The sequence below is a fragment of the Podarcis tiliguerta genome (assembly GCF_965153285.1).
Source record: "Podarcis tiliguerta genome assembly, chromosome: 14".
Taxonomy (NCBI): Eukaryota; Metazoa; Chordata; class Lepidosauria; order Squamata; family Lacertidae; genus Podarcis; species Podarcis tiliguerta.
In genome coordinates, this window is record NC_139547.1 from 52,247,806 (window position 1) to 52,273,919 (window position 26,114).

Below are 26,114 nucleotides of genomic sequence, written 5' to 3' on the forward strand. Positions count from 1 at the left end.
TGGGGAAATTTGCAGAGCTTCCCAGTATGAATACTTCAGATCTGATTTATACATTTTTTTGGGTGGGGGGGGGAGATGATGGTTGCTGAAGTGGATTCTACCACTTTGGACTGGGCGGGTGGATGGAGATGCCGTTTTCAAATGCTCCTCCACACATCTAAGAGGCGCTGCCAGCCCGTGTGAAGACCTCACCTCTTTCTTCACTTCTTTGGCTTTGGCCTTGCTTTTGCTTTTCTTGCTGGAGCCCAGGGAGCTGGTCAGGCTGCCTCGGGCGTCAGGCATGGAGCTGGCAATGCCCGGAGGCGAGAGGGAAGAGGACGAAGACGAGGGAGACGAGGAGGAGGAAGAGCAGAAGGGGCCTTCTTTGCTTTTCTTCTTCTGCACAACGGAAATAAGAAGGGAAAGAAAGTTCTCAGTCAATCCGTCTTGCTGGTCAGCAGAGAGGGAAAGGCAGGTGGTCAGCGAGTGCGACTCAAGGGGAGCAGGGGAACGAAATCAGCCCAGGACTCCTATCCTCTTTTACCTTGCCCAGCCCTAGTCTCAGGTGTGGGGTGGCTGCCTGTGATTTGCTCCAAGGTGCGGGGAACTGCATTCTGCACATGCTCAAATGATGCTTTCTGCATAGGTTGTAGAACCGTTGACTACAGCTTCTGCTAAGTCAATCTGGACCGTGTAGTAATAATAATAACTTTTATTTATAACCCCCCCTTCCCAGCCAGGACTGGGCTCAGGGCGGCTAACAGCAGGTACAAAAACAATTGATTAAAATACAACCTAGAAACAAGATTAAAACACAACATTAAAATGCAGCCTCATTTCAGTAGAAATTCAAATCAAAAACTTTTTGGGGATGAAAACGTCAAATCTTCACCAAGGCCAACTATCCAAACTGGTCCTACGAGGGCCAGAAAAAAGCCAGGGAAGTCCCCAAAGAGGAGTTCCATCACAGAAGGAGGAAGGAAAAAAGGAAAAGGGGGAAGGGGATCAAGTTGATTCCAAGCCAAAGGCCAGGCAGAACAACTCTGTCTTACAGGTCCTACAGAAAGAAATCAGATCCTGCAGGGCCCTGGTCTCATGAGGCAGAGCGTTCCTCCAGGCCGGGGCCAGTGTTGAGAAGGCCCTGGCTCTGGTTGAGGCTAATCTAACTTCCTTAGGGCCGGGACCTGTAAGGGTGTTGCTATTTATGGACCTTAAGGTCCTTCGTGGGTCATAGTGGGAGAGGTGGTCCCGTAGGTATGTGGGTCCTAGTAAAGGCAGGAGGTCCGTCTTTCAGCCCAGTTCAAAGAGGACCAGAGAGCAAAGGCCTCTCATGGCATGGAGCCCTGGAGATGCTTGGCTACATGGACTAGTCGGTCGGACCTCATATAAGGCAGTTTGACGAGATGATGCTTTGGGTTCCTTCCAAAACACTACGGAAAATGGATGGCCGGCATGCATAAATGAGCTGCCAGGAGATCAGACACCACAGAGCAGGCTTCCCCAAACTGATGCCCTCCAGATACAACCTCAGCCAGCAGGGATCATGGTCAGGGATGTTGGTAGCTGCTGCTGTCCAACCACTGGAGTTCACCAGACTGGGGATCACGGTGGCCGGCCAGGTGTGTGTGGGAAATCAGCAAGCAGGATTCGAGCCCAAAAGCCCTCTCCCCTCCTGCGGTTTCCAGCAATGGGTACTCAGATGCATTGCTGCCTCTGACCGTGGAGGCAGAGAAGAAGACCACCATGTCCAGCAGCCCCCAAAAGCCCTCTCCTCCCATGAATTTGTCTAATCCTCTTTTAAAGCCCTCTCCTCACATGGAATTTGCCATTTTCTTGGCTGGCCACACGCTGGGCCTTCCAACGATGAGAAACGAGGTGACAGGTAGGCTGAGATTCCTCCATTGCAGGGGGTTGGACTAGATGATCCGTGGTGTCCCGTCCAACTCTACCATTCTATGTGCAAGCCGTTGGCCCAGGCCCTGTGGCCCCTTCTCTAAGAAGACCCCAAGACTCTACAGGCCAGTTCGCACGCGCATCAAAAACTAATACACCAACTCCTTGGCCAACTCAAGGCAATCGAATGCTTTAATTATGTTCTGCACCCCTGCTCTGTTTAAATATTATGCCTACACAGTCGTACCTTGGCTTTTGAACAGTTTAGTTCTCGTACGTTTTAGCTCCCAAACGCCGCAAACCCGGAAGTGAGTGTTCCGGTTCGCCAACTATTTTCGGGAGCCGAAATGTCAGATGGGGCTTCCGATTGGCTGCAGGAAGCTCCTGCAGAAGCCGTGCTCTGGTTTCCAAACATTTTGGAAGTCAAACGGATTTCCGGAACGGATTCTGTTCGACTTCCGAGGTACGACTCTACTATAAACAGTCCCAGTCACTAACTCCAACAAATTCACATACCTTTGGGTTTTATGTCTCGTTTTCCCCCCGACAGCAATCCATAATTGCATATGGACTACAGTCATACCTCAGGTTACAGCCACTTCAGGCTGTGGTTTTTTGGGTTATGGACCGCCGAAACCTGGAAGTACTGGAATGGGTTACTTCTGGGTTTCAGCGGTCGCGCATGCGCTTGGGCAGAAGCGCCGAATTGCAACACGCGCATGCGCAGACGTGGGCTGCGAACATTGCGGGTTGCGAACGTTGCGGGTTGCGAACGTTGCGGGTTGCGAACGTTCATCCTGCACGGATCACATTTGCAGCCCGAGTGTCCACTGTATGTATATTGTCGCCAGATCCTGCTTGCTAACACTGCGTTTTGCAGAATTTTGTACAGCCTTTCCCTTTTGCACCTCGTGGTTTGTACCTTGCTGAGCTCCTTCCTTTCTTTCCCTTTGCCTCCGTCTTTCTTGGGGCTGAGGGGCGTTCCCTTCACGCAGCGCCCGGCGGCTTTGGCCACGGGGGTTGAGCTGGTCTGCACAGTGGAGGTCAGCCCGGCCGAAGAGGCCGTGGCGTCGTGGAGGAAGATCCGCTCGCTGCGCCGGCGGCTCCAGAGGTCGTCGTCGCTCGCCTCCAGCCCGAACTCAAAGCTCAGGTCCTTTGGGGACTTGAACTTCTTCAGCTTCCTGCTGCTCTTCTCGGATGCCATCTTGGCCCTTTCCAAGCTGCCTGCGGAGGTAACGTCCATCGCGCTCCCTGGCTGGGCGCCCGGGGCACTGCCAGCTTCCACCAGCCCCTTCTTCCCACGCAGGAGGCCGGAGGGAGACTTCTTCCTGATCTTCACCTCGCTCTCAGAGTCCGTGTATTCAAACTCCGTCCCTAAATGTGGAGAAAAGGGACAGTCAAACCAAGCAACTCGACTGGACGTGGCAGGGTGCATTCCTGGTAAAGGGCCAAAATCTGCATTTTTGTTTCGGAAGTGCTATTACAGCGAAGGAGCAGGGCCTTTGCTGAGGTGGCCTCTGTAACGGCCTCTACAGCGGCCGGCTCCTCCCTTACATTTTGAAATATTCATTTACACAACTTTAGAGCAATGACTTCCATTCTTTTCCTTCCGTGGTTCATTTTGCATACCATACATCCCTCTATATTTTACATGAACTAACTAAACCATTCAGTAATCCATTGTTACATCCATCAAAACTTATTTACACCGTTGGATTTAGCTTAACGCTACCAGCATTTTTTAAATAAACACAATAAACGACCAGCTCCTCCGTTATACGACCTTCGAAAAGGTCTTTCGGAGGCTGGCTTGATAGGTAACCGCTTTGACTCGCTGTTTCCCGGCTGCTGAATTTGCTGCGATGGTTTGATATTGTCCCATTGCATTTTTATGTAAACAGCCAAGAGGCTAGGAAAGGCAGCATATAACAATTTTATATATACGTACCACCTTTCACAGCATAGCTTCAAGGCACCTGACAGCTCAGGAAGATGGCTTATGTTGCAAAAACACACATTGCACATTCCCTCCCCCAGGAAAATAGAAAAAATATGAATTCTCGGACTTTGGCATGTGTGTCAAACCATTCAGAAGACATCTGAAACAAGGAGATCTGCCCCCAAATTCTCTCTCTCTCTCTCTTCTTTGAAGATATTTATGTGGAAAAGGTTTGACTTTCAGGAGCTCGGACCATATTTTGACACATCTAGCCAGAAGTTTAGAAAGTTAATGTGAGTTTTAATCTTGTTGCCTATTGCTTTATAAACGTTCTGAAGTTTTAAATAATTGTGGTTCATATTTGTTATTGATAACTTTACTGTTTCCTCTTCTTCCACAAACCTCTTTGAAGTTTGTAGAAGTTTGTTATGTTTCCCTGCCCTTATGGTTTTGATCTATGGGCTACATTTAAAATGAGGCTGCATTTTAAGTTGCATTTTAACCTGTATTTTAAATTGGTCCCCCCCCCCATTATGTTTTTACTGTAATTTTTACTGGTGTTAGCCACCCTGAGCCCAGCTCTGGCCGGGGAGGGTGGGGTAGAAATAAATTTTATTATTATTATTATTATTATTATTATTAGTGTGTTTGTTTTTGCAATCAAACCTAAGCCCAGTTGTCAGTCCTGATACCCTAAAGCCCAAAGTCATTTCAGCAGCATCCTACTAGCTCTTTCCTTGCATTCTCTTTCAACCATAAGTCGTGCTTTGAGCCGCAGTCTCCTGGACAAGCGGTTGGTGGGTTTTGAAGCAAAATCAAAACAGGCAAGGTCCTAAAAGAATCATTTTTGCCCCCAGAGTGGAAGTCAGAGCTCAAAAGCCTCCGGACGGGGGTCTCTCCTTCCGGTGCGCAGCGGCGAAAGAGAGGAAGGGGAAAGTGGACCAGCCGGAAGGTGTGAATCTAAAGAAAGCCGTCTACCTGGTTGAGCTTCCCAGTGCCGGACCCCAACACTTGCACCCCGTTTCTCCCCCTTACCTCACAGACTGAGGGGGGAGAGACCCCCCAGGGAATCACTGGACCCCACGCATCTCTCTGGCCTCCTTTTGCCAGAAAGTCTTTTGCTAGCCTGAACCGACATCTCCGTTTCCACATCCAGAAGGAAGGCCAAATTCAGGAAATGAGACTGTGGAAATCCCCCCCCCCCCAGCGCCGCTCTTGGACCCACAAATGGGTCACGAGGTCCTTCCGCTTTTGAGGCGGAGACCTAAGCCATTGTTTTCTCCAAGCCATGGGTATTTTCCTCAGAAATCCCCCTTGGCTCTGTTCCGACGGTGGGCTCTCTCGCTCCCTTATTCTCAAATGCGCATTTTCAAAATTAAGTTTCCGCTGCGTAAAAGGCGAAAGATTTATACGATCTGAGGCGAAACCAGAGTAAGAAAGAGTGAGGATTGGTTTGAGAAGATATTGAATTATTTGAGTAGGTTTGAACAATTTGGGGGCAATTAAAATGTTAAAAGTTTAAATAAACCTTGTGGAAGGAGGAGTGTTACGGTATATAGAAGTGTACATATGGTTAATGTGAATAGGTTATTATTGAATATTATTGAATATGTATATTATTGAATATTGTATACCCAATGTATCAGCCGCCTGGGGAGTTTCACTGTTTGTGTTTTGGTGGTTGGTAAATTATATGTGTGTGTGTGTGTGTTTCTGCTGCGGACATTACTGAGGGATCAAGGAAGGAGAGCTAGATCATTCTGGAACAGAGGCAAAGACAATACCTAAATCGATTCATCCCCCAACTAGAGATGGAAATTTTCCCCTGGGGGAAACCCAGGTTTTTTTTCTGTTTTCCCCCAGGGGAAATTTCCCTGGTTTCTTTCCAGACCTTCCCATCTCTAGTTCCGACCAGAATCCCCAACCGCCCAAAATCAGCAGTGCTCACCTGGGGCCAGGAAGAGAGCAAAACAAAGACTTTCCCACACATTTTTTTTCAAAGCCTGAAGGACAAAGTTGCGTTAGGTAATAATAATAATAATAATAATAATAATAATAATAATAATAATTTATTATTTGTACCCCACCCATCTGGCTGGGTTTCAAAAGCCACTCTGGGCGGCTTCCACAGAGACCAAAAATACACTAAAATGTCACACATTAAAAACTTCCCTGAACATTACTCAATTGTAAATATTATAAAGGCTTTAAAAAAGAGGGAGGGGGGAATCTGCGCCAAGGTGTCCCTGATTATGAAAAAAAAAAAAGAATTTTGCAATCCGTATGAAGAATTCAAACCCTCACATTTCTGCATAATTTAATCTTTTGGTTAAGAAGCCGGACGCTGAAGGAGCTGGGGGCTGAAGCCTCCTGAAGGTGAATATTTCAGGGCCTTAAGGTGGAGGGCAGGTAATCAATAAGAAGGGAGGAGGAAGATGCAGGTGTAAATGAATAATCCGTTTCCCCACAAACCTGTTCTGCTTGCAAAATGTTTCCCCTTGCACAATTATGGTAAGTCCATAATTTATACATCACTGCTGTATCCAAAATCTTTTCAAAAAATCATTCTGAAATGGGGTATTTCCAATGCAAAGAGATGGATGCCTTTGCTGAATATAGTTGATGGGCTCTGCTGAAATGGCAAAATTAACTGGAAGGCTCAGGAACCAAGAGGACAAGAACTTTAAAAAAGAATGGGGAGAATTTTCAATTTATTTGGGAGACCATTGTAAGCAGATGAAAGCATTAGCAGGATTTTAATCTCACTTGTAAGGTAAGACTATGGACAATTTAGATGGATTTTATCATGTGGATAATTGAATGATAATGCAGTTGTAAATGTCAAGAGTAAGAGCCATGAAGGCGATGGGGGGGGGGGGAGTCTCAAGATTCAGAGTAGTCTCTTTATATGGATAGGTAATTGGTTTTGTTTTAGAATATTTGTAAAATCAAATAAAAATTATTTCAAAAAATAAATAATAACAGCAACAACAGCTATCTCTTTTTACAACCATCTCTAGCTGTCCTTCAGTATAGTTCAATATAGTTTAATAATACAGTGGTACCTCACAAGACGAATGCCTCGGAAGATGAAAAACTCACAAGACGAAAGAGTTTTCCGTTTTCTGAGTTGCTTCGCAAGACGGATTTCCCTATGGGCTTGCTTCGCAAGACGAAATGTCTTGCGCCTTTTTAAAAAAACCACCAATGCATTCCTACGGGAAACCGTCAATACACAGTGGTGCTTCGCAAGACGAAAAAACTCGCAGAACGAATTAATTTCGTCTTGCGAGGCACCACTGTACGTTGGTAGTTTAATATAGTTTAATAATATGTTGATAATATTAATGTATGACTGCAAGCACTTGGCAATCGTTTTTAATGATTTCTGTGCAATTTTACATACATTTACTTACCAAGCAAGACTAACTGATAGTAACTTAACCAAAATAAGACTATGAATTCCCAAGTCATGTTCAAACTTTTTTGCAATTTGAAAGTGAAAAATTCCACAGGCCCTAATGTTGTAGGGGCAAGCTGGAACGGGAGAGAAAGGAAGGACAGAAATACATTCAATAATCATCATAATTACCCCTGAAATAGCCCTGGGCTATTGCTCTGTGGTTATTGAATGTTGACCTGAGAGTTGAGATGAAGGAAACTGAAAACCAGGGACAGAATGGGGAACAGAATGGAGCAGCTGGAAAAGGAGGGAGGAGGAAACCCCCCCCTGCACCCACAACCTCCTTCTCAATCCCCCTTTAATTCTCCTTTAAGGCCTTTGCCACACCTATATATATACACCTTTGGGGACATTGAGATGCCACAGGAAAGCATCTCAGACCAAACCTAGGTTTCTATCTCCTTGCAATGCAGGGAGATGTGCAAAGATAGAGCAGCGAGAAGCGAGAGGCTAAAAATAAGGCAGGCGTCCTTTCCCGTTCCGAATTCCGCTATAATTCCATTATCATTTAATACATATTAATAAAGGGGGTTTATAAATGGAGCCTTTTTGCAGAGCTGGCTGCCTTCGAAAGATGTTGCCCTGGGGGGACTTATCCAGCCACGGGCACACGAGGGAATTTGAAAAAGCGAAATTTCCATTATTCATGGAGGAAGCACCAGACAGGCGGTGGTGAGCTGTTGCCAGATGGGGCCGTCTATCCAGCCCAGCTCCCCTGTCCCAGGATTCATCCCTGGACTTTTGCAGGGGGGGGACACGGGTGGCGCTGTGGGTTAAACCATAAAGCCTAGGACTTGCCGATCAGAAGGTTGCAGTTTGAATCCCCGCGACGGGGTGAGCTCTCATTGCTCGGTCCCTGCTCCTGCCAACCTAGCAGTTCAAAAGCATGTCAAAGTGCAAGTAGATAAATAGGTACCACTCCGGCGGGAAGGTAAACGGCGTTTCCGTGTGCTGCTCTGGTTCGCCAGAAGCGGCTTAGTCATGCTGGCCACAAACCCGGAAGCTGTATGCCGGCTCCCTCGGCCAGTAAAGCGAGATGAGCACCACAACCCCAAAGTCGTCTGCGACTGGACCTAACGGTCAGGGGTCCCTTTACCTTTAAACCAGGATAGGTTAATGTAGGAACTACCACTGGCCCATCTAGACATGTCCTGGGTTTCCTCTTACTGGCACCAGGATTTATGGAAGACCTTCATCCCACCCTCTTTAATTGGAGGTCCTGGTTGGCCACGTGAAGGTCATTCTGTCCAGCCAAGCTCTACCTCTCTTTCAAATCAGAACCAGGCGGTGAAGGTCCTGTGTGAGTGTCTGGAGGTGGTTGGAGGATGGATAGCGGCTAAGAGATTGAGGTTGAATCCTGACAAGACAGAAGTACTGTTTTGGGGGGCAGGGGGCAGGCAGATGTGGGGGACTCCCTGGTCCTGAATTGGGTAACTGTACCACCGAGGGACCAAGTGTGCAGCCTGGGAGTCATTTTGGACTCACTGCTGTCCATGGAGGAGCAGGTCAATTCTGTGTCCAGGGCAGCTGTCTACCAGCTCCATCTGGTTTGCAGGATGAGACCCTCCCTGTCTGTGGACTGTCTCGCCAGAGTGGTGCATGCTCTGGTTATCTCCCTCTTGGACCACTGCCATGCGCTCTATGTGGGGCTACCTTTGAAGGTAACTCGGAAACTACAACTAATCCAGAATGCGGTAGCCAGACTGGTGACTGGGAGCAGCCACCAAAACCACACAACACCGGTCCTTAAAGACCTACATTGGCTCCCAGTACATTTCTGAGCAGAATTCAAAGTGTTGGTGCTGACCTTGAAAGCCCTAAATGGCCTCGGCCCAGTATACCTGAAGGAGCATCTCCACCTCCATCGTTCAGCCCAGACCCTGAGGTCCAGCTCTGAGGGCCTTCTGGCAGTTCCCTCCCTGAGCGTAGTGAGGTTACAGGGAGCCAGGCAGAGGGCCTTTTTGGTAGTGGCACCCGTCCTGTGGAACGCCCTCTTGTCAGATGTCACGGAAATCAACTATCTGACTTTTAGAAGACACCTGAAGGCAGCCCTGTTTAGGGAAGTTTTTAATGTTTGATGTTTTATCATGTTTTTAAATATTCTGTTGGGAGCCACCCAGAGTGGCTGGGGAAACCCAGCCAGATGGGCAGGGTATAAATAAATTACTATTATTATTATTATTATTATTATTATTATTATTATTATTATTATCATCCAGGTTGGAGGAAGAACAAATTTTAAACTTGTGGGTTCTGTTTTGTGTTCTCCTAGCAGGCATCCCCAAACTTGGCCCTTCAGCTGTTCTGGGACTACAACTCCCATCATCCCTAGCTAACAGGAGCAGTGGTCAGGGATGATGGGAATTGTAGTCCCAAAACATCTGGAGGGCCGCATTTGGGGGTGCCCGTCTCCTAGGAACCTGAAGCCAACACCCAGAGCGCAGTGCAAAAGACATACAGGCGCTTAGAGCTGAAGCGTGCGGTGCCTCTGAGCGTCTGTTGAGCGTGGGGATTAGTTCGGAGCGCCAGAACTGAGCCTGACCCATCGATGCAAACTCACCCATCAAGCTCTGCCTCTCTTCCTTCTTCTTGGCCTTCTGCTTGGCTTCCAGCTGGACGATGGAAAGAGAGGGTGGGATAATGGGGCTGGGGAGGGCGCTGGCCGCAAACCTCGCCAGAAGCCCCAAGCCGCTCTCATCCAAGGCGGGGGACGAAAGCCTGCCGCTGTTCCCCACTCCATAGTCCCCCGCTTCTTCCTCCTCTTCTTCCTCCTCCTCTTCCGAGCTAGAATCTGGTAGAAGACAAGATGGCGTTACAAATCTGAAGCGTGGCGCAGCCAAGCAGCCTCTCACTCTCAGCAGATCACAGCAGCAACCCATCTTGCAAACTCTCAGCCCAAACAAGGTTCAGCTTTGCGTTGTTGTCTCTGCATTGCTGGCTCCTTTTGGACTGCGGTTCCCATAATCCCTGGCAGCTGGTTCTGCTGGCTGGGGATGGTGGGAGTTGTAGTCCAACAAGACCCAATTTTGAGAAACGCGAGGTTTGAGGAATGGGTAGGCGTATGGGGGCAGAAATGCAGATCACCTGGCCCTCCTTTTGCCCGGGCTCCATCCTTGAATCAGTGAGATTTACAGAACAGAGCGAAGGACCTCTAAGACCTCAGGCCGATTTTGGCTCACCACTTCGGCCAGAGGCCATTTCCCCAAAACTGCCCACCTATTACTGTATTTTAATATTTTGTTGGAAGTCGCCCAGAGTGGCTGGGGAAGCCCAGACAGATGGGCGGGATATAAATAAATTATTATCATCATCATCATTTGGTAGAAGAGGGGCTCAGTAGAGAGAGGAGACTCGCGAGGAGTTATAGGGCTAGAGAAGGCCAACAACTCTGGGGTAACACTGCCCTCCCCCCATGAATTTAATTATTGTTTAACCATATCAGTTAACAAACATGGATACATATGCTATAATGTTATTGTTTCAGTTAAATAAATTGTTTACATTGTTGTTAATGATTATTTTTCTCCTTCCAATAAAGTGCAGCAGAAAAGTTTGTCCAAACAGAAACAGCTAACTTATTAAACCTCGCAATAATTTCATAATTATCGGTCTACGTATTTCTAATAGTATAACCACGTCAGTAATTTTTGACAGAACTGTAAAAACTACTCTGAAAATTTATTATTCCAAAAGTGAAACCTTCATCCGGTTGTAAATATTAAGATTATACCAGCAAGAACAAGTCTTTCTGTAAAAAAAAAATAACAATGATTTAAATCAAGTCTTAATGACTAGTGATTTAAATTTTAACCGCTGTGCAAGTTGTGAGTGACCTGCGTTGAGTTTCTTAGCTGCTGCCGAAAGCTTACAGGACAGCTGCACCTCCAAAACTGCTTGCTTAGTGTGGATTTAAAATGATACAAACTGGGAGTTTATTTTAGTAAGGCTTATCTACACACACACACACACACACACACACACACTGGATTGCTGAGTGAGTGGCCCAAAACTTTATGGAAGTATCCTGGACGTTGATCTATTTTTGTTATTTACACCCCACATTCGCATTCTAAAATAGAAACCAGCGCTGGAAAGGGAACCCCCAAGGCCATCTATCCCAGCCCGCAGCTACAGCATCTCCAGCAAGTGGCCGACAGCATCGTATCCCAAAAAGGATCCTCAGGGTAGCCAAGAGTCGCTGTAAGATAAGCTAAAAAGTCAAGGTAACACATAGATGTGCTAAAAGTCACCCTCGTTAATGAGATTAAGAGGGCGCCTTTTTTTGCGGTACCATCACGACCAAAATCCGCTTTTGATAGCCCCCCCCCCCCGACAGAGCAGCAAAAATAAGGGAAGCGAAAGTTTGACCAAGCAACAGACAGACATTTGTTAAGTCACCACATAAATGCAACAAGGGGTGCGGGGTGGGGGGAGCGGAGGGCGAGCAATGCGCACGGAAGATTAATTTGGCATCGATATCGCAGCAAAGACAGGACGGTTTCATCACAGAGCCAAGCAGACTTGCAGTGTACAAAGCTGGCTAAGTGCAGGCAGACGTTAGTCAGCTATGGGGTCCTCCACATCTGGTTTTAAATTGGCCGGTCCAAATTCCAGTAACTTTGGGGTTTTCCTTTCAGAGTCTTACACGCATTTGCAGAAGGCATAACAAGCCTCAGTTATTTTTCCATTTGCGTTTACATACTGCCGACTCCAGAAATAGACTTCCCATCAGCGACAATAATAATAATAATCAATCACCACTGTTATTATATTATTAACTCTGTTTCAGATGGTGGCATTGCTATTAATATTTTGTCTCTAGGAGTGACGCAATATTTACTATAATATACCGTATTTTTTGCTCTATAAAACTCACTTTTTCCCTCCTAAAAAGTGAGGGGAAATGTGTGTGCGTCTTATGGAGCGAATGCAGGCTGCGCAGCTATCCCAGAAGCCAGAACAGCAAGAGGGATTGCTGCTTTCACTGAGCAGCGATCCCTCTTCCTGTTCTGGCTTCTGAGATTCAGAATATTTTTTTTCTTGTTTTCCTCCTCCAAAAACTAGGTGTGTCTTGTGGTCTGGTGCATCTTATAGAGCGAAAAATACGGTGATAATTACAGGCAAGTGTGCTGCGGAGGTTAGAGGGTCAGGCTAGGGCCTGGGAGACCCCAGGGTTCAAATCTCCCCTATTTGACCATAATGAAGCTCATTGGGTCATGGGTTTGAATTCCGCAGCGGGGTGGGCTAGATGACCCTTGGTGTCTCTTCCACCTCCACAATTCTGTGATTCTGTTGTGACATGCAAACACGGCCACAGAGCTCCTCTGCCAGAAATTGAGTTTCCGCCTTGCAGACACTGACCTACTTTCCAAGCAAAGAAGTCGGCGCAACTGGAGTTCATCTTATTTTAGGGCAGCGGCCTAGTTCTCGTTCAAAGGGCGGGGAAGCAGAAACCCTCACTCAATTTTTGTGCGTTGGGTAAGTAGGAAACTTCCGAGGGGCGTAGAAAACGAGGCCGGCAAAGGAGGTCTCGTGTTTTCCCTCGAGGGATATCCTTTGTTCCCGAAAAACTTTCTCCGTTCTCACGTTGCCTTGGGCGGAAACATTCACAACAGATAATAACCCACCCCCCGATAATTGTCATTTTTTCTGGAGCCCTCAGCAAGAAACAGCTAGCTGTTCGCAAAAGTTCCTTGCGGCAATCGAAATGGGCACGCTTAACTTTTTATGGAAGAGAAGGACCGGGAGGGGGAACCAGAAAATTTCAGCGTTTTTGTCATCGAAAACCGAAAAGACCACGAGGCTGCCGAGGTTCAAAGAGGACGTCAAAAGGGGGGAACAAAAGCGTTTTTTGCCTACCTACATAACAAGGTTTAGGGACCTTTCGCTGCAGAGTGCCTGCCCTGCTCCAAGCCAATCGCTTTGCCTCTTGAGCGGAGCGCGAGAACAAACGCGAAGGACCGACACAGACATGGAAAGCGCCATGGGGAGGGGTCAGGGGCGGAGGGGCTGCAAGGAGAAAGCGAGCAATGCTAGAAAAGCTGAGGTTAATTCATGGTTTTAGTAAAATCAGGGAAAGCCATTAGAAACGCCGCTACCCAAATATCCCTGGTCATAAAGCGCTCTTCCCTCCCTCCCTCCCCTCCCCACCAAGATTACGCCAATAATGCACATTTCAAGAGTTCTGTTTTCGTCACGGAACCAACACCTAATTTTTATTATTGTTGTTATTTTGGTGGTGGCGAGGAGTCCTCTCTCTTCATCTCTCGTTCCCCCCAAAACCCTAGCCGGGAAGACGTTTGGGGGCAAAGAAGTAAAAGGAAAACAGGGAATTATTATTTTTTTGACACTATAGAGCAGCCACCCCCAAACTCGGCCCTCCAGATGTTTTGGGGCTACAACTCCCATCATCCCTGACCGCCGGTCCTGTTAGCTAGGGATGATGGGAGTTGTAGTCCCAAAACATCTGGAGGGCTGAGTTTGGGTGATGCCTGCTTTAGAGCAAATTCTCTATTTGATCCTCCAGAGCAAAGATTAAGCAAAATTTATTTATTTTTTTTAAAGGAGGGAATAGATTTCTTCAAGGTTTGAGGTTTACTTTAAAAAGCCTTGCAAAAATACAGCTTATGGGGCAAGGAGGCGGGCTAGCGCTAAACTACGGAACAGGAAGGAACATTTACAGCGCGAGCCAAGGCACACTTACTTAAAAGCCATTCCCCTTGTAGTCAGTGGTGTTTACTTTCAGGTAAGTGTGCACAGGATTGCAGCTTAATATAAGTTATGTTAGATATCTTTACTGGAAAGCCCTCCCCCTCAGGTTCCATCTTTTCTCTCAATTGCTTTTTAAAACAAATTATTATGGTTTCTTCAACACTGCCACTGATTTCATGTTTCTGCAACCCCATTTTATAGTTTTCTATTGCAGAAGTGAGCAAACTTGGATTGAGGGTGGGGGTCATAGCTGTCAGCTTTTCCGTTTTCTTGCGAGGAATCCTATTCGGAATAAGGGAATTTCCCTTAAAAAATGGGAAACGTTGGCAGCTAGGGTGGGGGTGGGGGAGGCAGCAGAACTGGATTAAAAGGAAGATCCAGCGCCAAAAATAGCCCTTCAGTGACCACAAGTAGGATTTGAACACAGCTCATCAGATAAAGTCTTTACTTTGAAGGTAACAGCTGCATTCTACATCTCCCTCTTCCCTCTTGCTGGTCTTTGCGGGATCCAAAATTGAGGTGTCTCTCCAATGACCTTTCCCTGTTACAATTATTGAAATCAGTTGCTCTAAAATCGGGAAGAAGAAGGGGCAGGGACCCTTGTGGTCTAGCAGCCTAGTCCCAAACATTTCTCCCTTCACCCCTTTTTCTGGTTATCTCCCGCTTGGACTACTGCAATGCGCTCTACGTGGGGCTACCTTTGAAGGTGACCCGGAAACTACAACTAATCCAGAATGCGGCAGCCAGACTGGTGACTGGGAGCGGCCGCCAAGACTACATAACACCGGTCTTGAAAGACCTACATTGGCTCCCAGTATGTTTCCGAGCACAATTCAAAGTGTTGGTGCTGACCTTTAAAGCCCTAAACGGCCTCAGTCCAGTAGACCTGAAGGATCATCTCCACCCCCATCGTTCAGCCCGGACACTGAGGTCCAGCTCCGAGGGCCTTCTGGTGGTTCCCTCACTGCGAGAGGCCAAGTTACAGGGAACCAGGCAGAGGGCCTTCTCGGTAGTGGCGCCCGCCCTGTGGAACGCCCTCCCATCAGATGTCAAAGTGATAAACAACTACCTGACATTCAGAAGACATCTGAAGGCAGCCCTGTTCAGGGAAGTTTTTAATATGTGACATTTTAGTGTATTTTTCATCTTTGTTGGAAGCCGCCCAGAGTGGCTGGGGAAACCCAGCCAGATGGGCGGGGTACAAATAATAAATTATTATTATTATTATTATTATTATTATTATTATTATTATTATTATTATTATTTCTCTTTCTTTCTTTCCTTCCTTCCTTCTCCCTCCCTCTTTGCCAAGGGGCAAAGGGCACTAATAAAATTGCTGTTTCCCCCCCCCCAAGGCCTTGCATTCAGATCTCTCCCTCTACACTGATCTCATATTAAGTAATTCCTTTGCTCCTGTACATTTGTTGCAAGGTCTGAAATATTCATAACCTGCTTTATTTATTTAATTTTTAAAAAGCAGAATTAATAGGGGTGGAGGGAAGCCTTAAAATTATTAGAGCCCAATTGGAACTGACAAAGAAAAATCGGTTTCATTTTATAGAATTAAGCCATTTTTAGAAGCAAAAATTACTAAGCTTAATCATTCCTTTTTTCTTTTCCCAAGCTACGTCTTTCTTCCTTTATTAAAGTGAATTTGCGGGGGGCGGGCTGGGGAAACAGCCCACTGTGGAATAATCTGTGCAGAACATGACAAGCTGTGTTTTGGAGTTTGGGGCGGGGGGAGAGATTGATGCAGAATGTGCTTTTCCTCCTGGAAGACAAAGCACCTTCAGAGAATCTGCAAGCCAGGGATATTTGAATAATACAAAGAACGCCACAATTTTGTTAATTCTCTCTTTTTCTTTGGTGCTAAGACATCGGGAGCGATGAAGGGACAGCAGAATGGGGCAAAGAAGCAGCAAGCTAAAAAAAATCCCCCCCCCCCACTAGCGAGAGATGCAGCAAGAGAGACGAGGCAGACTGGTTTAGTTAAATACAAACTGCATACTTTTAATAGAAAGCTTGGTACCAAATTGCAGTACAGACATCGAGGGGGCACTCCCACACAAGTTACAAACCTCCTCCCAAGACCTCTAACACATGCAAAAAAAAGCAAAGAACCACATACAACAAGAGCGATGGCGGCAGGAGATGGAGGGTTAAAAAAAAGGAAAGGAACAGATTTGGGAAGGGTCGGGATGGACAGCAAAGGCTAAATGCTCCAAGGGATCTTAGAGCTCTTAGAAGAGCGAGTCAGTAATAAAATACAGGGGTACCTTGGTTCTCAAACTTCTTTGGTACTCAAACAACTTGGAACCTGAACGCTGCAAACCCGGAAGTAAGTGTTCTGGTTTGCGAACTTTTTTCGGAAGCCGAACGTGCTCCGTTTTGAGTGCCGCACTTCCATTTTGAGTGTTACGCTGAGGTCTGTCTGTTTTTGCTATTTATTTTGCATGTTTGTTTGTTTTTGTGGCTCTTTTTTATTTTTGTGACAGTGTGGAACCCGGTTCAGCTACTGATTGTGTGACTGCAGTACACTGTTTATTGCTTTCATTTTATGGATCCATGGTCTCGTTAGACAGTAAAATTCATGTTCAATCGCTGTTTTAGGGGTTGCTTTTAAAAGTCTGGAACGGATTAACACATTTAGCATTCATTTCTATGGGAAAGAGCGCTTTGGTTTTGGAACGCTTTGGTTTTGGAACGGACTTCCAGAATGGGTTAAGTTTGAGAACCAAGGTACCACTGTAATAATAATAATAAGAGCTAGTGGCAAAAGCAGATGTTGTTGTTTTGCAAAAAAGAATACCAACAAAAGCGCTATGAGGACCAAGATGGTCAGCCGGAGCCCCTCTCGCTGCTGCCAACACGCCCCTCATTCACTCAAACACTGACGCTTTGTTTGGTTTGTTATAATCTAGTAACCTTGATCGAACGAGTCCTCTGAAGAATCGCTGAAGGAAGACCCCTCTCCGGGCAGCAAGCAAAACTGCGGCTTCCTGCTTGCTGTGGCGGCCAGTTTAGATTTGAGAGTCCTGGCGGCACAGATGCCCTTCTTGGCTGCTGCCCTGAGGCCTCCTCCGGCCATCCGGCCGCTCTTGGGGGCCACTGCACCGTACAGGCTGGGGGGTCTTGTTCTGGAGCCGTGAGAAGACCACTCGTCCTTCAGGGATCCGTCGTCTTCCTCAGAGTCCGTATCTGCAGCCAACGTAATTAATTTGGTGGGGTGTTCAAAACAAGGTGACAGAATAATTTGCAGAGGGAGAAGGAACCCACCAGCCGCCCTGATTGGCTGAGGCAGCCCAGACAGACGGGCGAGGTATAAATAGTAAAATTATTATTCCTCGCTTCCGTTTGGCTGCACACCATTGGAGAAGGCAAGGAGAACCTTGACTACCTATCTGCTGCGGGTGTGAAGCAAAATGTTCTTCAGGACCAACGCTTGGCTCCTCGATTGCTGAGGGAGTTGTGCTGATGCTGCGCACATCTGTATCCCACACCGTTCTAGTAATTTCTGTGAGAAACCACCACGTGGCGACACTGCATGGTTCTTTCACGTGCAAATGGTGGTCGATGGCGCCGATGTGGGGAGATACTGCGCCATTTTCTCAAACAATTCACGTGGCGGTACTGGAATGGTGTGGGATTCAGACAGTTTGAAGAGGAAACTGCCTCGGCCCAGCAATGTATGAATGTTTAGGCAGTATATTTGTAAGCAAGGAACTTCTCCTTCACCTATACAGCTGAACCTTGGCTGTTGAGCGCTTCGGAAGCCGAACACCGACAACCCGGAAGTGAATGCTTCCATTTTCGAATGATGTTCGGAAGTCAAACGGCTTCCGATGTGTGTTTCTCCATTTTTTTGGTCTTCTGAAGCGATTACGTTCAACAACCAAGGTTCTGCTGTAGAAGAAGAGTCTACAGAATTCAAAAGGGCAGCAGTCAGGATTTTGTGGCCCTGCGGACATTGTGGGACTCCAACGGCCACCATCTCTCAATATAAAGAACGTCAGAAGACCCGGCTAGAGCAGGATCCTGGCCCATCTCATCCAGAATCCTGTTCTCACAGCGGCCAAGCAGGTGCCTGTGGAAAACCTGCCATCAGGGTCCGAGCAAACGAACAACTCTCCCCTCCTGTGGTTTCCAGCCAGTGGCTGGTAGCCATCAAGAGCCCTCTCCCCTCTGTGAATTTGTCTGATCCAATTTGGTGGCCATCCCTGCATCTTGTGGGAAGGAGTTCCACAGTTTAACTGCACTGCATGAGGAGAGACTTCCTTTTCTCTGTCCTGAATCTTCCAATGATCAGCTTCGTTGAATGTTTTAGGGTTATGAGAGAGGGAGAAAGTTGGTTCCTTGTCCTCTTTCTCCTTGCCGGGCACCATTCCCTAAATTTCTGCCGTGTCACTGTTGGGCCCTGCGTGGCTGGAGCTGAACGACATTTGGGGAGCCGTTGGTTCCAATGCGGAACGGATTGTGGGATCAGCCTAAAGATCTCTCTCGCCCTCGCCACCATGCTCTGAGAAGCACACAGGCAGAGATGGAAAGCAGCCTTTGTCTCTCACCATGGTTCCCCATTAGTGGGGATCCTGGGGCAAGATGGCGGCCGATCGCCATTCACAGATCTCTCCAGTGTTCCAGATGCTGAACGGAAATCCATTGGACATCCTGATGGAACTCCTTTCTAAGATCCTTCTGGTCTGATCGTCCCTCAATCTCTTTGCCCACAACCCTGTGGTGAAGCAGGGCTCTGTCGCTGCCACTATGAGCCCGGAGAAGTTGATCCAATATTCCCCAACCTGGTGCCCTCCAAAGGCTGACGGACTCCAGTTCCCATCAGCCCCAGCCATCATGGATCAAGGGGGCGGCCGTCCAAAAACATCCAGAGGGCAGCAGGTTGGATGAAGCAGGATTAAACCTTTGCAAAGCCCATAAGAAACGCAACAGCTGAGGAAGAGCAGAAATAGCCAAGTTACTTACTGTACGAATAACTGCTAGCTTCGGATATTGCTGGTGAAATGGATGCCTTCAGGTGACCCTTGAGCTTTAGCCCCACCTCCATCTTCTTCATTTTGGCAGCCATTTTGTTTTTACCTTCTTTGGGGTCCTTCAGCGAGTAGCTCAGCGATTCGGCCAAGCTCCTCTTCTCATCCCTGCCCAGCAACGCCTCATGGGGAGACGCATATCTGCCGCCGTAACAGCCGCCATTTCTCGGCCTCCCTGCCGAGCCGTCGGCAAACTTAAAAGGGGATTTCAGCTTGCTGTGCCTGCCGAGGGAAAGCGCTTTGTCCAGCTTGCTCACCAGCTGCTCCTGCTCAGACGCCAGCTTCTTCTTCTTAATCTTCAGCTGGCAAAAGAAAGGAGGAAACGCAACGGGACACGGGTGAATTCATGGCACAGACGTCTCCGGTTTGGCCCTTCTGACTACACTGAGGCGACTTTTGAACTTTCTGCCTTCGGGGCAAACTTTCCTCACAGAGGAACCCTTAGGTGTCGGTCATGGGACATAGAATCATAGAACTGTAGAGTTGGAAGGGACCCTGAGGATCATCTAGTCCAACCCCCTGCAATGCAGGAATATGCAGTTGTCCCATACGGGGATCAAACCTGCAACCTTGCCATTATCAGCACCAAGCTCTAACCAAATGAGCTATCCAGCTCTAGCCAAAAAAGACAAAAGAGCATCACGAGGAATTTGGGGGCATGTACTTGGGCACGGCTCTTGCATGGTACCTGCCACTCCTACTGGACCTCGCCCCAAAACCCACATGGCCTGAGAACATCTACACTTCGCCAAGGAAGACGGGTAATGGTCAGCAAGGAGCCTTGTCCTCCCTGGTCCTGAATGGGGCAACTGTGCTCTTGAAGGACCAGGTGCACAGCCTGGGAGTCATTTTGACTCGCAGCTGTCCATGGAGGCACAGGTCAATTCTGTGTCCAGGCCAGCTGTCTCCCAGCTCCATCTGGTATGCAGGCTGAGACCCTCCCTGCCCACAGACTGTCTCTCCAGAGTGGTGCATGCTCTGGTTATCTCCTGCTTGGACTACTGCCATGTGCTCTACATGGGGCTACCTTTGAAGGCGACCCAGAAACTACAACTAATCCAGAATGCGACAGCTAGACTGGTGACTGGGAGTGGCTGCCGAGACCACATAACATCGGTCTGGAAAGATCTACATTGGCTTCCAGTACGTTTCCGAGCACAATTCAAAGTGTTGGTGCTGACCTTTAAAGCCCTAAACGGCCTCAGTCTTGTATACCTGAAGGAGCGTCTCCACCCCCATTGTTCTGCCCGGACACTGAGGTCCAGCTCTGAGGGCCTTCTGGCAGTTCCCTCCCTGTGAGAAGCGAGGTTACCGGGAACCAGGCAGAGGGCCTTCTCGGCGGTGGCACCCACCCTGTGGAACGCCCTCCCAGCTGATGTCAAGGAAATAAACAACTATCTGACTTTTAGAAGACATCTGAAGGCAGCCCTGAATCGGGAAATTTTAATTGTTTGACGTTTTGCTGTTGTATGTGCTGGAAGCCATCTAGAGTGGCTGAAGCAACCGAGACGGATAGACAGGGTTTAAATAATAATAAAAATTATTAACGACCAACCTCGCTGGAGAAGTTTGCCAGCACGTCCTGCTCATCCCAGCTGCGATTCCATCCTCTCAGCTTCCCGCTCCTGCTCTCCGCATCATCCTCTTCAAGGATGAGGCCCCTGTGCCTTTTCCTGGTTCCTTCGCCAGCCTCAGAGTCTTCGGAGAGCAGCAAGGATTTGCTCAGCCTGGAAGCCAGATAGAAAATATTTGGTGACCGGACCTCCCTTTACCTTCCCTCGCAGGGTCACGGGAGACAAACTGTAGATTCCCCTTGGGTTCTGGCGCTTTGGTGGCGACCAGTAAGAGTGATGGGAGGGCTGTGGCTACAGAGTTCCTAAAAACAAAGGCGCAGCGGTTATTTAAGACATTCGGTCCTCCGGCAGGGTGGGAAGTCGTAGAGACGTCGCTCTGTGTTTCTGCAAAGTTGAGGGCAAAAGGAAGGTAAAGCCTAGAGGCATAAAATAGTTGAGTTGGACACTTGCTGAAATTCACACTTTGCAATTGCAACAGTATTTTGTCTTACTTGACCACAAATATCATCTCCTTGTCAATATAGTCTTGTTACAGCCATAGAATCATATTAAGTGGTACCTTGGTCCTCAAACGCCAAAAACCCAGAAGTGTCCCGGTTTTCAATAGTTTTGGGGAAGCCAAACGTCCGAGGTGGCTGTCAGCTATTGTTTCCAGGAGCCTGCACCAATCAGAAGCTGCGCCTTGGTTTTCAAACATTTCGGAAGATAAACGGACTTCCGGAACAGATTAAGTTTGGCGCTTTTGTTTTTGCTATTTATTTTGCGTTTTTAAGGCTTTTTCGGTTAGTTTCTTTTTGTGACTGTGTGGAACCCAGTTCAGCTACTGATTGATGGATTGTGTAACTGCAGAAATGGATAAAAGCCCTCACATCCAAACAACAACTATCATCAGTGGAGGTAAGAAAAAAAAGTAATTTTAATTTTTATCATCTACAATATTGCCTTATTTATTTTACAGTATGGTACATTGATGATTGTTTTCATTTTATGGATCTATGGTCTCGTTAGACGGTAAAATTCATGTTAAATTGCTGTTTTAGGGGTTGTTTTTAAAAGTCTGGAACAGATTGATCCGTTGTGCATTCCCTTCTATGGGAAAGCACGCCTTGGTTTTGGAACGCTTTGGTTTTGGAACAGACTTCTGGAATGGATTAAGTTTGAGAATCGAGGTACCACTGTAAATAAAGAGTTGTGGGGTATCCCTGAAGGGTCATTGAGTCCAAACCCCTACAATTCAGGAACCTCAACTATAGCATCTCTGACAGATGGGGTGCCCCCCCTACTTAGAAATCCCCAGTGGAGAAAAGCCCGCTTTGTAGCACTTTTTGTGGTTGTTACACAGAACGGCCCCCTTGCGGGCAATTTTGATTTCATCGTTTGCCTCTTTATTTTTCCAGCCACTCTTGGGCACACTTCTTCAGAGCCTAGGGCTTGCCGATCAGAAGGTCGGCGGTTCGAATCCCCGCAACAGGGTGAGCGCCCGTTGCTCAGTCCCTGCTCCTGCCAACCTAGCAGTTCGAAAGCACGTCAAGTGCTAGTAGATAAATAGGCACCACTCCAGCGGGAAGGTAAACGGCATTTCTGTGCGCTGCTCTGGTTTGCCAGAAGTGGCTTAGTCATGCTGGCCACATGACCCGGAAGCTGTACGCCAGCTCCCTCGGCCAATAAAGCGAGATGAGAGCCGCAACCTCAGTCGGCCACGACTGGACCTAATGGTCAGGGGTCCCTTTACCTTTACCTTTAACTTCCTATGTTCGGGATGCAGGTGGCGCTGTGGGTCAAACCACAGAGCCTAGGACTTGCCGATCAGAAGATTGGCAGTTCGGATCCCCGCGACGGGGTGAGCTGCTGTTGCTCGGTCCCGGCTCCTACCCACTTAGCAGTTCAAAAGCACATCAAGTGCTAGTAGATAAATAGGTACTGCTCTGGCGGGAAGGTAAAGGGCGTTTCCGTGCACTGCTCTGGTTCACCAGAAGCGGCTTCGTCATGCTGGCCACATGACCCGGAAGCTGTTTGCGGACAAACCCCGGCTCCCTCGGCCAGTAAAGCGAGATGAGCGCCGCAACCCCAGAGTCGTCTACGACTGGACCTAACAATCAGGGGTACCTTTACTTTTACCTAAGTTGCTACTTGACAATTTTTTTATATATTTCAACTGTGTCAGACCAACGTAGCTACCCACCTGAATCCCCAATTATTTTGTCAATGGGGAGCTGGCTAGCAGCTGTCTCAGCAAAGGAATGGGGGCTCCGCCAGAGGCGTTGGTTTAGGGCACCCCGGGAGCAAAAATCCCCAGGAGAGGTAAGCCTAATTCAATAAATTGTGCCTCAGGCAGAAGAAATTCTGCAGAAAATAAATAAATCACATTCTTGCAAACGTTATTCGAACTGCTTAAATTTAGCACAGCAAAACTCTGTTCTGAGCTAGCAGGGAGCAGCAAGACATTCTGCAGGGACCTGATCCGTAATTAAGTTCAGCCACTCCCAGGACAGTATGTCCTTGGCGCTTTGAAACGGCAATTAAAAGTTCTCTGGTGAAACAATCATAATCTTGCACCATCAAGAACAGCTGATTCTCTGTTTACTTGGCTTTTGCTAGTCACAGGGGAGGGGCAAGGGGGATTCTGTTCTCCACCCCCCCCCCCCCATATACTGAAATTGGGAAGGCAACGAGATGTTGAAAGGCAGTCTGGAAATATTGCAAATGAACAAACAACCCCTGCTCTGACTTTCATGATTCTACCAGGCATTTACACACCTCCAGGCTTTGAAAATCTACAGAATCTCTCTCTCTCTCTCTCTCTCTCTCTCTCTCTCTCTCTCTCTCTCCATAAATTCTCAAGATGTTTTAATTCAGCATTTGGTCCCCATTGCTGCATCTGCACAGAATGGCTACAAACTATATATATTTCTGGGCCAGGATTATGTTCATAAGAGATCTGCCGTGGCCCAGGAATTCAGCGGCAGAGTGGCAGCTTGGGAGATCTGAGGCCACATGGGTAGAGCTGGGCAATATCTGGTTTTCAACACTGTGATATTATCCTCCACCAGGGCCAGGGCCTTTTCAGTGATGGCTCCGACCTGGTGGAATATGCTGTCCCATGAGACCAGGGCCCTGCAGGGTTTAACTTCCTTCCGCCGGGCCTGTAAGACAGAGCTATTCCGCCTGGCTTTCCATTTGAACTTAGCCTGATCTTTTATTCCCCTTCCTCCCCTCCCCATCCCTTTTTATGAAGATCACCCGCTCTGGGATCCCACAGCGGGTTCTCCCCTGGTCTCCTCCTCCAAGTAGGACTAATTCAGCCAGCTAGCCCTGGTGATCATCGAATGTTTATTGGATGGATTTCCCCCCTAAATTGATTTTTGAATTCTGAATTTATTGTTACGTTTTATACTGTATTTTATGCTGTTTTTTGTTGCCTCAATTAAGTGTTTTAAACTTGTTCGTTAGCCTCCCTGAGCCCAGTTTTCTGAACCAGGAAGGGCGGAGTATACATAATAATTTATTATTAGTTCTTTATTATTATCACCAGCTAAACATCGTGATGTATATCGCTATGTCACGATGTCTGAAATCAGGATGGAGTTATGTGGAGTTATGTCTGGGGAGTCTAGAAACCCTTTGCTCCCTGCTATGCTTTGCTCCAGCCTGCGAGACAGAAGCCATCCTGAGACCCACCAGCAGTTTCTTTTCTTGGGGGGGGGGGAGCAGCTTTCCAAGCCAGATTCAGCTGCGACGGGGCACTGGGGACATCTGCAAACTAAGGGGAAATTTATATAACATACAACCCTTTCTTACAAGATATGGGTTCAGTTCCAAGGGCTCCACATATACACAAAAAAGCACACGGTGTGTCCAACCACCATGTATTGAGGAGAGGGGGTTCGGTTCCGAGGTCCACGCACAAAGGCAAAATTGTATAAAATTGTATACATCTGGGATGTTTGCAAAATAATAATAATAATAATAATAATAATAATAATAATAATAATATATTATTTGTACCCCACCCATCTGGCTGGGTTTCCCCAGCCACTCTGGGTGGCTTCCAACAAAGATTAAAAATACATTAAAATGTCACACATTAAAAACTTCCCTGAACAGGGCCCCAGAGCCCCCGCACCTCTTTGCTGGAAATAAAAGGTTTTATCAGCCTCTTAAAAAGCTTTTTTCCCGTGGTGGATATCCCCATTCTCCTATTATTTAGTTTTACCCCCATCCTCACAAAGCTGCAATCATGTTAAGTACAGGCAAGCGTAAGTTGCAGGCCCTCTGCATATTGTGCAATCGCCTCTTACGGGGTGTGTGTGTGTTTTCAGTTCCAAGACTCCTGCAAATACAGTCGTACCTTGGAAGTCAAATGGAATCCATTCCAGGAGTCCGTTCGACTTCCAAAACGTTTGGAAACCAAAGCACGGCTTCTGATTGGCTGCAGGAAGCTCCTGCAGCCAACCGGAAGCTGTGGAAGCCACGCCGGACATTCGGCTTCCAAAAACAGTTTGCAAACCGGAATCATCACTTCCGGGTTTGCGGAGTTCAGGAGCCAAAATGTTTGGGAACTAAGCTGTTCCAAAACCAAGGTATGAAACAGTGCATACTCATACACTTGGAACAGAAACCATGTGCAAGCATTCGATGCCGCCGCTAGATTTTGAGGCCACCCAAGTCCCCGCGAAATCTTGAGCGGCAGGCTTGGCTCTGTCTGGGTGCCACCACCACACTGAGCTTGAGGGGTTCCAGCCAGCCTTCAAGCCCGTATATTTGAAATCTCGCAACTTAAGTGCACATCAGATGCGGCCATACTGCAGACATTCCCCTTCTCCTAGTAGCTCTTGACTATTTTTAAAATACAGTGGTACCTCGGGTTAAGTACTTAATTCGTTCCGGAGGTCCGTACTTAACCTGAAACTGTTCTTAACCTGAAGCACCACTTTAGCTAATGCGGCCTCCTGCTGCTGCTGCACTGCCGGAGCACGATTTCTGTTCTTATCCTGAAGCAAAGTTCTTAACCCGAGGTACTGTTTCTGGGTTAGCGGAGTCTGTAACCTGAAGCATATGTAACCTGAAGCGTACGTAACCTGAAGCGTATGTAACCCAAGGTACCACTGTATATCGTAAGCCGCCTTGAGAACTTTGGTGATCAGGCCAGGTGTAAACACTCCAAATAAATGAATGAATCAATAGTCTTGAACTAAGCGGTATGGAATAGCGGAGGAGGAAGTAAAGGATCTGTGCAGCAACACATATGGATCTGGATGGCCAAATTCGGTATTCTGCCTTTAAGGAAACGGATAATTCCAGACCCTCTCGATGCAGAATGCGGCTTCTTTTAAGATTCCCATCATGTTTGTCCACACAGACATATACATCAGTACCTTGGTTCTCAAACGCCTTGGTACTTGAACAACTTGAAACCTGAACACTGCAAACCCGGAAGCATGTGTTCCAGTTTGCAAACTTTTTCCGGAAGCCGAACGTACTCCGCTTTAAGTACCACACTTCCGATTTCAGTG

At 47.4% G+C, this 26,114-nt stretch overlaps 1 protein-coding gene across 4 annotated transcripts in view; it reads right to left on the reverse strand.

Moving 5' to 3' along the window:
- TNRC18 (trinucleotide repeat containing 18) overlaps window positions 1–26,114 on the reverse strand; it is a 128,509-nt gene that overhangs the window by 17,062 nt on the left and 85,333 nt on the right. For all 4 annotated transcript variants that reach the window (XM_083413277.1, XM_083413276.1, XM_083413275.1 and 1 more), the window contains 6 exons: window positions 20,583–20,754; window positions 18,963–19,329; window positions 16,911–17,183; window positions 9,835–10,065; window positions 2,795–3,246; window positions 193–378 (listed from right to left, as the gene is read on the reverse strand). In XM_083413277.1, the coding sequence (XP_083269403.1) occupies window positions 193–378; window positions 2,795–3,246; window positions 9,835–10,065; window positions 16,911–17,183; window positions 18,963–19,329; window positions 20,583–20,754 (1,681 nt within the window). The remainder of the gene's footprint in view (window positions 1–192; window positions 379–2,794; window positions 3,247–9,834; window positions 10,066–16,910; window positions 17,184–18,962; window positions 19,330–20,582; window positions 20,755–26,114) is intronic.